Source organism: Carassius gibelio, chromosome B13 (genome assembly GCF_023724105.1).
Source record: "Carassius gibelio isolate Cgi1373 ecotype wild population from Czech Republic chromosome B13, carGib1.2-hapl.c, whole genome shotgun sequence".
Classification (NCBI taxonomy): domain Eukaryota; kingdom Metazoa; phylum Chordata; class Actinopteri; order Cypriniformes; family Cyprinidae; genus Carassius; species Carassius gibelio.
Genome location: NC_068408.1, coordinates 14,143,590 through 14,157,295, shown reverse-complemented (window position 1 = coordinate 14,157,295; position 13,706 = coordinate 14,143,590). Strand labels below are relative to the sequence as shown.

At 35.1% G+C, this 13,706-nt stretch overlaps 2 protein-coding genes across 4 annotated transcripts in view; one reads left to right on the top strand and one right to left on the bottom strand.

Moving 5' to 3' along the window:
- si:dkey-192p21.6 (uncharacterized protein LOC565246 homolog) overlaps positions 1-9,774 on the bottom strand; it is a 45,406-nt gene extending 35,632 nt beyond the window's left edge. For both annotated transcript variants that reach the window (XM_052573449.1, XM_052573448.1), the window contains exons 1-8: positions 9,601-9,774; positions 9,407-9,501; positions 9,070-9,191; positions 7,812-7,927; positions 5,132-5,201; positions 4,531-4,597; positions 3,716-3,795; positions 167-243 (exon numbers count right to left, since the gene is read on the bottom strand). In XM_052573449.1, coding sequence (XP_052429409.1) covers positions 167-243; positions 3,716-3,795; positions 4,531-4,597; positions 5,132-5,201; positions 7,812-7,927; positions 9,070-9,191; positions 9,407-9,501; positions 9,601-9,679 — 706 coding nt within the window. In that variant the 5' untranslated portion in view covers positions 9,680-9,774. The remainder of the gene's footprint in view (positions 1-166; positions 244-3,715; positions 3,796-4,530; positions 4,598-5,131; positions 5,202-7,811; positions 7,928-9,069; positions 9,192-9,406; positions 9,502-9,600) is intronic.
- Positions 9,775-10,463: 689 nt separating this feature from the next.
- Positions 10,464-13,565, top strand: pcbd1 (pterin-4 alpha-carbinolamine dehydratase/dimerization cofactor of hepatocyte nuclear factor 1 alpha). Of its 2 annotated transcripts, none has more exons than XM_052572673.1 (4): positions 10,464-10,631; positions 11,929-12,060; positions 12,175-12,255; positions 13,061-13,565. In XM_052572673.1, exons 1-4 carry the CDS (start codon positions 10,629-10,631, stop codon positions 13,151-13,153), a joined length of 309 nt encoding a protein of 102 aa, XP_052428633.1. In that variant the 5' UTR covers positions 10,464-10,628; the 3' UTR covers positions 13,154-13,565. The 2 variants fall into 2 exon arrangements, with proteins under 2 accessions (XP_052428633.1, XP_052428634.1); XM_052572674.1 differs by lacking the exon at positions 10,464-10,631 and adding an exon at positions 11,656-11,676.
- The last annotated feature ends 141 nt before the right edge of the window (positions 13,566-13,706 follow it).

Here is a 13,706-nt window from a genome sequence, read left to right as displayed (position 1 = left end):
TACAGTGTTTAAATGAAACATTCAGAAGCTAAATTACTTTAGTTGACAAATTAAAAGACAACGAGTGAATGATTCTCATTCATAAGTTTCAATATGGAGCCCTGTATAGACAACTAGAGGTCATCGCAGATCAACATATATGTAACCAATCAGCAAAATAACTCACCATTCCAAGGTGCATGTTGGAAAAACCAGTAACCACCTCCACCATAGTTCACAAATACCATAACCGTCAGAGAGAATCTGTAAACAAAATGACACAAAAAAATGTAATCAGTATATGGAGTATTTTTAATGAACTATTATCTAAAAATATATTAAAATTGAAAACAGTTATTTAGATTGTAATAACATTTTACTGTATTTTTTGATCAAATAAAATAGATTTGATGAGAATAAGAGATGGCTTTCATCATACTAACCCAAAACCTTTGAACAGTTGTGTACAAACAAATAAGCAAAAATCATTACAAATTATCATTACAATATCCTTCGGTACCTCATCTGTCACTTGTACCTTTAAGGTAAACTGTATCAGTATTATGGATCATAAGACCAGAAGGCGTGGCATTTGTTTTATATATCAGAGACGAAATGCTGTGTAAGGTAATGCAAGCTAAGCATTATGAATCACTCAGGAAATGAACGGTTGTCCTCTGAATCGCCTCACCCAGAAGTGCTGACTAAAGCCCTCTGCTGTAATTTATTGTAGACGCGTAACTTTTTGGCGCAAGGAAGCCAAGCTGCAACTTACTGTGCATGATGGAACACTACATTGAATTAGCAACAGCAGGAGATGCTTTTTATTGCACGTCAGAAAATGCATGTTTGCACTATACAACATAAATATACCCGTGGACATGAAATTGATTTTTGTGATCAGACCCTGAGACAACACCTCAGCTATTAAACTGACAACACTCAAATCGTGGCGTTGAAGTGTTCTCTTTGGTTTCTCTCTGTAAGAACATACAGAGAAAGCAAAGCACTGCATGGACCTTCAGATAAACTTCATTCTATCTAACCAATCTAAATTTTATATTCAATTAGGAGATCATAACGGAGACCATTACTGCTCCTTTTAGGCCTAACCTCCTGATACAAGATTTTAATCACATGCCAGCTTCTAAAGAGCTTGTCTTTGTCTTTCTTCTCTCTCTATCTCTTTTACACTCACACTCTTTCTCACACACACTTTGCGACGGCATCCATTAGTATCCATAGTAACGATGACAAAGGTTAAGTAATTTTCAAGATGAAACTATATGGCACAATGTTTGCAATATAGCATGTTAAAGCCCATCATTTTAATTAAAAACCCCTCAGTGTTTGGGAGGCTTCCACTCTCTTAAAAAAAACCTTCCAAATCAAATTAAGTTTTTTAAGTAAATAAAAATAAAACACAACAGACACTAACAATGCGGTGTTTTTGTGATGCCTCTTATTATTAACCACTGTTGTTAACAAGTACAAAATGTATTTTGGCAGTTACTCCCAGTGTATATTTATCATTGTCATTTTATCCCAGAGCTAAAGATCTTTGTAATTCCTGAGTGGGCACATTTGTAATTTATACACACTGCAGTTTTCACTAAAAGCCTGAGATCTCAAATAAAACTAGCACAGGTAACACTTGAAATAAGGAGTTAAATAAAATGACTTGCAATGGGAGTACATCATTACATACAATCGGAAAATGATTTAGGCCTACATTCAAATTAAATAACGTAGTTGACGCTAATGATTTTTGATTTGTATAAACAGCAGTTTCCACTGTAACAAGTTTGAGATTTCAAATAAAACGAGTGCAGGTAAAATTTAAATATGTTAAACTATTAAAATCAAGGAGTTGAATAGCATGGTTTGCGATAGGAGTATGATTAACATTCAAATTAAATTACATAGTTAAAGTTAAAGCTGTTCCAAGCCTGTATGAGTTTCTTTTTTTCTGTTAAACATAAAAGAAGACATTCTGAAGAATATAGAGAACCAAAAGATGAAGGTCCCCACTGACTTTCACAGAGTGGAAAAACCAATGAGGAATTCAATGGGGACCATCAACTATTTGGTTTCCCCCATTCTTCAAAATATCTTTTGTGTTAAGCAGAAACTAATCTTCCAGTCGCCAAGAACAAAACGAAAGAGTTACACGTTAGTAAACTGTCTTGTTTCCTGCGTAGAAAAGAACAGGGTATATTTAACTAAATGAGCATGTTTCGAAGTACATTTGCTAGTAGCGTAACTAATCATCACAAAACAACCAGCATCAATTTGTAATTACAAATATGAGCAAACTGGTTGCAGGCTTTTTGCTGGCGAGACTAAAAACCAAATCCTTTTTAAAAAATTAAAATGCAAACAAAGTCTACAGTTATACTATATATAATGTTGATGGAAACTGATGAATTGAGGGTGCTATTTTCTTAGCTCTGAGAAAAACCATAGCCGCAACAATTTCACCAGGATGGTGGGCAGATGACAGGTGCTTCTGAATTCAGTGAAAAGTTTTGACTCGTTGCTGGACAGGCCATATTTCATGTTATAAAGCAAGGGAGTTGTTCCAACACTACAGGTTTTCTCTATGATATGCTCACAAAGAGCTAAAGACATCCACTGACATTATTAAGCTCCATGTTTAGCCAAATCAGGGATCCCATGTGTATTTTGTAGTGTTGATTTTGTTTTAGACCCACAATAGCTGCAAAGCTCTTGTGAAATATCATGTATTTGTTGCAGAATCTAATATTACCTTGGCATCATAAATCAAGAGACCTGACAAGCCAGCTGTGAGTCTATATGTATGAGATGATGTCTATATCATATTCAAATTCAGCACTCTAGTGCCAGATTACAGAATACTTAGGCTGAAATGTAGAAAACGCTGAAACAAAGAACCAAAGTCTCCAGCCACACTGATAAAACCATTAGGCTTAACAGGGAAATGGACTGTTTCATTTCCAAGAGTAAAAGCAGGTATAGACTGAGTGGAACATCTGTTTTTATCAGCACTGCAGTTTACAAGGAAAATGATTATAAATTTGAATGAATCATTTATGAATTGCTTTCAAAAGTTTCACATAAAGAGGCTGGAACTAAACATATGGCGTTTCTAAGAACCATAAAAGCTTGGTTATTCTAACTGTCACTGACAGTACAAATTGCCATTGGTGATTGCTATCTGAAAAGCACTTTTGCAACACACATGGATTATCCATTACACAAATCTTGATCTGGGAAGTCATATCTTTTCCAGCTCCAGATCTACAGCCTGCTGAATATGTGCTGATATGCTCCTTGTATTATTACATCAATTATTGGGAATTGAGAGGTCAAAGCCATAGCAGCTTCCTGTTTCGGGTGAGGAGTGCTTCTGTGTTTGCCCCCGAGCCACTATCAAGCCCTGCTGGGCTTCCCAATTAAATCACATCACCCTTGCTCAACAGCAATCCACTGTTCCCCAGCACAGAGGCAAAATATATTAGAGATGATGCCTAGAGCAACCTCTGTAAACAATGGCTCGAGTGAGTGTATGTCCAGCCTGTGACCCCTTACAATCTCTTTAGTCCCACAATGCATTCTATGAGCGAATGCGGCCGTCAAGCCATTGACAATTGATAGGTATTAATAGGTTCATAGAATTTAGAGAGTTCAACACATTCAAAATTAAGTTACCATTTTAGGCAAAATAACTGAAAAATCATTTTTTGGCACATACCCTCGAAATGTGTCCAGTGACTTCAGCCTTGATGACTTTGATTTGATTTTGTCCACAGAATGTTCATTATTCGCCTCATCCTTAAAAAACAAAAACAATCAATTCAGTATGTCATTAAATAAAGGTAAGTTCTAAGATTACAAATGTGTATTTGTAAATGAGTTGTCGTATCTACTATAAGTTCTTATATTCTTTGCTTTGAAACATAGCAGCAACATATTTGCATAATTCAACATAATTGAAGCTATACACACACACACACACACACACACACACACACACAGACACACACATACAAGATATATCATAAAGCATTTGCAGTTTTAGCATTTGACACTATTTTGTCAGGAAAAATATTGATTATGGCTTGTATATTGGGCATACTATTAATAAATGAATGTTCAAAATCAATCGTTGCTTTGGCCATGTTTGGGGAGCATGAGCAGCCTAGTACATGGTTGGGAAGCGTGAATAGTTTCTCTCATTTCCAAAGAAATGTTCCCATTCACCATATGGTCTGAGATGGCAGTGAGATCCATCACAAAGGAATTAGCATTACCCTCTTCCTGCTCTGCTCTCCAAACAACTGGATGAAATGCCGCAGACAAAGCTAATCAAACTTTCAGACCAGGACAATCAAACAAGATCTTACAAAATTAAACTATGTCTGCTAAAAGGCTCCTTGTTTGCTTTTTAGATGTGATCATCCAGGAAATAGCTGATTACAGTTGCTATGAACTAAGCATAAACAAATGTACAGTGTATGATGCATAAGATCTGTTCCTTGTATAATGTATGAACCGTTTTGCTCTCACCAGATCTATGGAGTTTAGAGATCCACGATGGCAGATACGGTTCTTTAGCCTCTGTGTACAGCTGCATCTGTAGGTGTAAAAACAATATTTTATTTTGATATCAACTTAAAAAAAACTGTTTACATACGGTTCAAAAGTTTGAAAGAAGTCTCTTATGCTAACCAAGGGTGCATTTATTCAAACTAAATATACAGTAAAAGCAGCAATTTTATGAAATAATAATACAATTTAAATTTAATGTATTTTATGTATTTTAAAATGTAACCTATTCTTGTGATGTCAAAACTGAATTTTCAATAGCCATTACTTCAGATTTTAGCAGCACATTATCCTTTGGAAATCATTCTAATATACTGCTTAGATGCTCAAGAAACATTTCTTATTGTTATTAATGTTAAACAGTTGATTTTTTTTTTTCCCCCAGGATTTTTTGCCAAATAGAAAGTTCAATAAAATGTAAAATATAAATCTTTTGCAACATTATAAACATCTTGTCACTTTTAAACAATTTAATCCATCCTTGCTGAATAAAAGTAAAAAAAAAAAAAATCTTAACCAAAACTTTTGAACAGCAGTGTAATTGGAAAAATAATATTATTACCTGAGTATGTAAGGCAAAGAGGCCCAAAATGCAGTGATAGAAGCCAGAATCAAGAATGCCGCCAACAGCGCTGAGGAATCAATAGCAAATAAATAAGAGCAATGGTTATACAAACTTCTACTGCGTATTGTTTTTGGGGTATTTTTTAAGAAGAACTTGTTTTGTTTATTTATTTATTTTGTTTATCGATAAGGATTATGTGAATGCCTGTTGAAGACAGCATTTAGTCCGTTAAAGTAATTTAAAAAATAAAGGTTTACAAACATGTTCAGTTTGTACGATTTTCTCAGCCTTCGCTCTGAACAACCTCTGTCACCCATGCTGTGCCACGAGGGAGCTCTCAAGAATCCAGCAGTGTCCTTTTATGTAATCTGAAACCAGTCTATAGGCGTACAATCAATCTATGAAACCCTAGCCTTGGGTCTCCAATAAGGCCATGTACTGAGGCAATATTTTCACAGTGCATGATGGAATGGATCATATCGGCTGTCCGAGGCCGTCCTCCATGATACTGACTGCTTAAGGGAAGGTGTAAAACAGGAGGCCAAAATGCTTCGTATTTCAAATATTTGGAAGCTGTACAGACATCTTTATTGAGTTTGTGTGTACTGCAAGATAAAACTAAAAATCAGACTGAAGTGAGATCAGGAGCATTTGATATACTTTTTCCGTAAAACTAAATTGAGTTCAACATTGTTACATAATGCTTACATAAGCCCTAAATCTTTTATTATCAAAACATGGACAAAAACCCTCACTCAGAATATCATGGCTAATCAAATGAACATGCTGTACCCGGTGATCTCAAGCCATTACTTTTCAATCAGACAGTGGCGATGTTTTGCGGAAAAACAAACACAGAAAGGACCATTTGATCAAAGTGTGAATACACTTGATGACACAAGGGGAAACAGTGCAGTTGTGATGATACTATAGTGATGACTGAGTGCAGGAGCCTGGACAAACTGGCCCTGAGATAAATAAACACTGCGTGCACATCCAACACTTTGCCCACTTAAGAGTAGCTTTAAGTATGTCATGTTTGTCATGTCTCAAATGTCCTTTAACTTAAGAGGCAAGAGAAACTAATTTGTTGCTAGTGTGAAAACGAGTAAAAAATTAACCAACACACACGCACACACACACATATACTGTATATATATATATATATATATATATATATATATATATATATATATATATATATATATATATATATATATATGTCCTAAATAAATTAGTTAACCTAAATAAAATAATGAATTTTTTTTTAATTCAGTTTAATATTATTAGATTGTTGTATTTATCTGTAAAAACAGGTTGAAAATAATGAGATTAATATTTTTTTATCTACTGACAGTTTTAACAGTGTAAAAAATCTGCACATAATTTTGTGAGGTACAAAATATTTTAAGGCTTAAAAATGTTATTTTAATAATTAAAAAACATTTAACAATTTTTTTAAAAATAAAATATGTCAGTACATTAAATCAAATGTTTTTATTTAAAAAAACTAATCTGCATATATGATATGGGGGGGGGGTAATTATAGGAACATAAAATATATAAATCCCTTTGAATTAAAAAAAATGGTAATAATTTTTGTAGGTCCATGGCATCAAAATATTAAAAAACTCTTACTCTAATCAAAAACTACCAAACTTCCTTTGAAAACAAGCTTTGAGGACAGTTGCTGTCTTGTGTTTATTTGTAGTGAAAGGTAATACAGTTTATGCTGATCATCACTGTCTAATTATCCTCAATCCTCAGTAAATTATTCTAAGCTTATTTCACAATAAATTATATAACACTAATTGCTGAAGTTGAAAATCTGCAACACTTAAAGTTACTCTAATTTGCGCAGTTTAGTCCAAATGTTAATAAGAGTCTAAGGTTGAGCAGACCAATTACTGTATGTTTGTACAATTTACTGCTTGTAGTCATCACAGACCCAAGACTGAGGTCAGAGTTTCTATTTTTCAGTCCAAGACAGCCTTAAAATATCAGTCTGGGAAAACACAGACACACACACACACACACACACACACACGCACACATACACACACACACACACACACACACACACTTAAGTGTAAGTTACATACAAGTTACACTAACATTATCACTGCAATTCAGTTGAAAACAGACCGTTTTTTTCTTCTCGCTGTCCCCTCATCAGTTCTTAACATCTGCTGATCACTACCACCATCACTTAAGTTGTGATGGCCCTTTGGAGCTGGAGTGTAATCAGCAGCCGGTCCGCCTAATGGAAGCTCATCATATAGCCGGGAGTTTAGTCACACTGGCCATATATCTGACAGATAATGGCTACTTGCCCTTAAAAGTCTGATCTACAACATAATCTGCACTATTGCAAAGTAGACGGTGCATTATGGAGCGTGGTGCTTTCAAAACCCCATTATGCTTTAATCCTTCACGCTCCTCTAATGTATTTCCCACAATGCTCCCCTCCCGGGGCTTCTTCCAAAACAAACATGGGAGAAAAGCTTTTCTTTGAGCTGTTTTCTTTTTTCAAGAAACGAGCAGTTTAGCAGATCAATACAGTCTCATCCGACTCCTGGGATATGAGAGAGGCGCTTTCCTTCTGAACTTTGGAACTCAATATATGTCTTTTTGATGACTTATTTAATGTTCTTAATTACACAACATGCATACTTACGCAGGTATGCGTTGTTCGGGCTCCTATCCACAGTGAGAGAACAGGTTACATCATTTAGCAATCCAGACCTCATCCAGAGAGAATAATGGCCAGCTTCCTCAAATGTCTGACTCAGACTAGGGAGGAGAAATAATGTCATCAACATGTAATAAAACACTGATCCGTCTATCACATTGTAATAGTCGTGGTGATGGTTATTGAATTTTTTATGTTTTTTTTTTTGTTTTTGTTTTTAAAGCATTCCTCTTTTAAACACTATTTACAATTTCTGTTACACATCATCACCAACATTTTCAGATTTATGAATTTGTTGTTTTCTTGTTAACCATAAATTGTTTTCTGACTGATGCAGGTAACCTGTTACTAACTGTTTAACAAAAGTACCCCAAAAATCAATTTTCACATTATGTTTACAAAAACCAAGTTGACTGATATAGTTCATCAAAAAACATTTTTGTATTTTATGATTGTATTGTATATATGAATGCCTCTTTGAAGCAGCATGGAGTTGAAAATAACAAAACAAAGAAATAGAAAAGGCTGAAGGGTGTCATCTAGAGGACAACAGGGAGAATTACATTTTTTGAACCCATTTCACCTTTTTCATCCCCCAAAATGTGCACTATAAGCATTTATCGATCCGCCTGGGAATGACATAGTGTCCCGCACGTTCTTTGGGGGAGAAAGTAAATCAATAATGGCTCAGTCTGGAAAGGGACCTTGGTATTGATCTTAAAGAAGCCCAGGACTAGACCCCAGCCGTACGGTGGGAGAGATACTGTGACTTATCTTATGAAATCAGACACTCACGACAAACTATTTGAAAACAGCCCAAACCTTGATGATTGTTTGAGGCCCAGGCAGTTTGTACATATTGCTATGGGTTCCTCCTTCAAACATCCAACCTGGGGTTTGTGAGAGGCCCACAAGCTTGGATATTTTAATGGTCTTTTTCATCATTATCCCAGTGTCAGCTTGTTAACCCCAAAATGCAGTGCGATCAATGCACAGTGAGGTATTCTCCAAAGGGCAGCACTAAAGCCAGGTCACATTCAAACACATGATCATAAATAGTCTCAGTGACTGCAAATGCAATTGGATGCTATTAGGGCTATATATCTAGCCTATGTAAGGTCCTTCTGTACCTGATTTATAAACAGAGTTATTGAAAAGGCTTCATTTAAAAAGGATCATTATTTAGGGTGATGTAAGTTAATATATTGTAGCAAGTTCAGGTGTAGTTCAAGGTAAATCTTACCTGCATAGAGTGTCGTTTCCATCAACAGGCATTATTTTTAGAGTCAGTGTGAATTTTGTGCTCACCACCACAGAAATATTGCTCTGCCCATTCCCAACTGTGGCAAGGGGCTGATAAAGACACTGCCGAAGAGGTATATTGCTGTCATTTAATAGTGTTTATTTAATATTCATTTAACATAAGCCATTTTTGACCATTCAAGCATGCATACAGGATTGTTACAAATATTACATACATATTATTAGACATTTTTATATTATTATTTAATATTATTATATTATTAGATATTAGGTTTATACTGCTCACAAGCCACTGTCAAGTCACATTATTTAAATACCTTATAACAGTAATCTGAGGTGTAGTAAACACTAACGATGTACGGAAGTTCATTATGGAATATTAGCAATGCCTCATCCATTTTCAGCTTGTAAACTAAAAAAGGACAGAGATTACAGTATGCTATGAATACAGTGAATATGCTCATTTATAGCAACATATTTTAAAAACCTGAATATCATACCCATGACTTACCTTTATGGGGTCTCTCACACAGCCCTGCTGAGAGAAGAGTGAAAAAAGAGAAAACTAGCACAAGATTGGTTGTCTTCATTGTTAATCACAATTCTGCTGTATTTCTTTTTCTTCTTTTTGAGCATGGGAAAATAGAGAGCGCTCAAAGATCACTGTACTGTACATGTGATTACATGTGATCTTTGAAATGTGTTGGAGCATTTTATTACCAGAGTACACCAAAAGAAGATTGACCGATGAAGATAGGAAGGATTGTTATTGACTATAGGGAGTAGCACGTGCTGCTAGGTAAAGAGAATAAAGAACACAGCTAAAAACAGAAGCCTATATAAGTATGATGAGGATGAAATTCATATTCATAAAAGGCACAAATCACAATTATCTGTATCCAAAATATGTTGTTTAGTGTATAAATGTAGAAAAGAGAATAAAATAAATTATCTTGATCAAATTAATCTTATCTTATCTTATCTTATCTTATCTTATCTTATCTTAAGTAAAGAGATAAAAAGGGAAACAAGGACTTCTCATGTTTGTACTCTGTCATGTTAGGTAAGTTAAGTGTCCTGTTTTTGTGTGTGACCCTGGATGAATCTTTTCATTCAAGTGAGATCATTTTAATTTCCCGTTTTGCCACATTCAGTCAGGTATTAAATGGCATGCTTTTTTCCTGAACAGACGCTTGCTATCTTTTTTTACTGTTTTTGCATTCATCTGTGTCCAGTTTGCTCATATTCTCTATCTCAATCTCAATGGTTATTATCATAGGTTATTATTGACTTCGTTCAGGCTTTTGGCAGGGCAGCCGCAAAAGGGCCCAGATATTAATATTCAGTAGTGCGTACTGACGTTACCTGGTGCCTTTTCAAGAGCGTCCAATCACACAACTTAGTTAATATTCATAAGACGTCCCTTCACCGTAGTAGGATTGCGAATTTGCGTTGTGGAAACAGGTTGAATTTCAGGCTTTCAATTGCGCTTTGCACGAGACCGTATCATATCAGCGCTACACGCACAGCACTCACAACATGGTAAGAAAAATGTTTTAAAACCTTTTCAATTTTGTTTTTGTTATCGCACGTGGACTAACAACTACATTTTGCATATCTCTCAAGAGTTGCAAATAAATACATTACACTGGCACAAACAAAATGCTTTAAATATATTGGAAATGGCTGGGCAGGTATGGTGTTATGTTTATTTTTACATTCATTTTTTATTCATTTGTTGATTTCCATGAACTGTTTTTTAGACATAATCGAGTAAAGGCTTTTTTTTGCCGATTCAAGGTTTTGCCATGTAACACTGTTCTGGTAACGTTAGATTTTAAAAGCACATTTTATAGTGCGCAGGTTGTCATCACTGTTAATCATTTAATAGAACAATCAACAATCTTTCGTGGCTTTCTTCTCGATCCGTGTCTGTTCGTGCAACAGCATTAGTTCAGCAGATTAGACTGTTGCTAAGAGACCTGTTGATGTCAGCCAGTTTTATCAGTGTTGGAGCTTCATTATGACTGACATGTGTTTGCACAGGCGGTCTGACGCAATATATTGATGGTTCAGGGACAATAGTGTGTGTGGATAGTACAAAATAAAATGCTGACACAAATCAACTTAATTTTCCTTTCATACAATTAAAAGTGCTCAACAATTCTAACAAAGTTTAGCAATAACTAATATAGAAAATTCAATATTTTCAGGTCAGTTGCCTATTCATAAATGTATATTTTAACGTCTTCTTGTAAAAGACATGTGTTAGCCCATGTGATCTTTACTGAAAGGGCAAGAGGGAAGAGTTAAGTAGCTGAGGAATTTCGTTACTCCAACCACCACAGGCATATGTTGGAAACTCGTAAAATCGAAAATGCAAGTCATCATTGTTTCCATATGGGGTTCACAACAACCAATCACAGCGCTTTTTTCCGAAACATCCCTCTTGGAAGGGTTGCTTAAGATTATGAGTGTTTAGAAAACTGTTTAAGTGTTCTATTAACAATTAAGTATGTTCAGTATAATTATTATAATACTTCTTATTTAACTCATTTATGTTCATGCACACACAAATGATTTAAAGGTAAGTGAAATTATTATAGTTATAAGTTATTTTAAGTAATGTATAAAATAATATAATTGAACACAAATTGCAAACAAAACTTTTTCAAATTATTAGTTTTTGCTGTATTATTTTTTTACTCTATTTACACGCATTACATTTTACTCACAGAGATGTTTTGTAATTTTTTTTTTTTTTTTTTACAAAGCACACAAAACCCACATAGATGGAATTAAAGGATATTTTCTGATGAGAACTGTTTTGAACACTCAGGCTGGAAAGATCCAGACTCTTACTATGGAGGAGAGGGAGCACATCCTGCCCATGATGAGGAACGCTCAGTGGGTGGAGGTGGTGGGGAGAGATGCCATTTACAAAGAGTTTCTCTTCAAAGACTTCAACCAGGTAATAACCTCTTCCAAGCCATCTACTTCATCTAGTTATATACTTTACAATTCAAATACATGCAGCTTGCATCATACTTTTATGTACTGTAGGCACATGCTCTTTCCCCTTTAGGCTTTTGGGTTCATGTCCAGAGTTGCATTACAAGCTGAGAAAATGGATCATCACCCTGAATGGTTTAACGTGTATAATAAGGTAAATGCATAATACATTCATCCATTGTACCATTTTTTTTTTGTATGGCTGTGATTGCAGTAGTGTGTTTATGTTAAAAAATGGTCTGTAAATGTAAATTATTAATTGATTTTTAGTATTCGTATAAAAATATAATTCAGAAAATAGTTATTTTTTTAATGTATTTTTTTTACAAATACAAAAAAAAAGACAAATTGCAGAGAATAATTTTTTAAAAAAAACATGCACTGGTTAAAGCTGCAGTAGGGAACTTTTGAGGCTCTAGCGGTTAATAAACAGAACTGCTTGTGTCTTGCGGAAGAACATCGTAGCCGGAACTACTTCTCTCTGTTTATGTCTATGAAGAATCACAAAGGTACTGGGTTACTCCGCCGCGGTATCCCCAAAGCAATCTAAAATAGTCCGAATATAAACACTTATTATAGGTGCACCCTAGTGATTCAGGACAAGCTAAAAACACGGTTTGGAAAATAAATTCATTGTGTACTCGCTTATTATGTTCATTTTTCTACATTTTGAACACAAACAAAGTTACGGACCCCAGCTCTGATTGGTTGTTTTTTACCGGGAGCGCATGACTTTCTGCAAATGGCAATAGGACCACTGGGAGGAGCCAGAGGAGCTTGATTTTTTTTCACAGATTATCTGTCTCATATTCTACTGTCAGGACATAATGACAGGTTTAATAAATATGTAAAAAATATTTTTTTACAAAAAAACAGCACAGCACCTTTAATTGTCAATGAGACTAGGAATGTGAATTCGTTTAATTCTATTGACCATCTGCTTGTTTTCTCTCTGCTAGGTTCAGATCACCCTCAGTACTCATGAATGTGGAGGACTCTCACAACGTGACATCACACTTGCAACCTTCATAGATCAGGCCTCTGTCCTCTGAATGGACCCTGTCACTTGAGAGCCTGTTAGTCGACCTCTGTAGCCTGTAAAACTGGACCAAAAATATAGTGAAACTTCATTTAGCACAGTTATTACCCTATCAGTTTTGACTGTGTGTAGTCTGCCTGTTACGCCGAATCATTTCCAAATAAGTATTAATGGAACAGTCAGGAGAAATTTCATCTTTTAAATCATTTTACATTCACACAATACAGAAACATACAACAGATCAGAGATGAGAACTGCTAGCACACTAAAGAGACTGGCTAAGCACTATTACCTCACTGTTTTCTATGGCTTAAAATCTTTAATCTTAGTAAATAATGGTGCCTTTATTTCCATTTAATGTAATCCAGCGATATCATGGTTAGTGCCTCAGTGAATTGTATTAAACTGAATATTTGCCAACTTTAGCACTGTGAAATCAATGTATCATCTGTCGAAGCACTTGCCTGTTGTTTAATCAATGATGGCACAAAAGTGTCTTTTTGGATTTAAAGGAACACTCCACTTTTTATTGAAAATAGGTTCATTTTCCAACTCCCATAGAGTTA

Bases quoted from the DNA above. Each gene is read 5' to 3' on its own strand.
- pcbd1 (XM_052572673.1), top strand. The intron at 12,061-12,174 runs GTAATAACCTCT...TTTCCCCTTTAG, and splicing joins TCTTCAAAGACTTCAACCAG to GCTTTTGGGTTCATGTCCAG. The intron at 12,256-13,060 runs GTAAATGCATAA...TCTCTCTGCTAG, and splicing joins GGTTTAACGTGTATAATAAG to GTTCAGATCACCCTCAGTAC.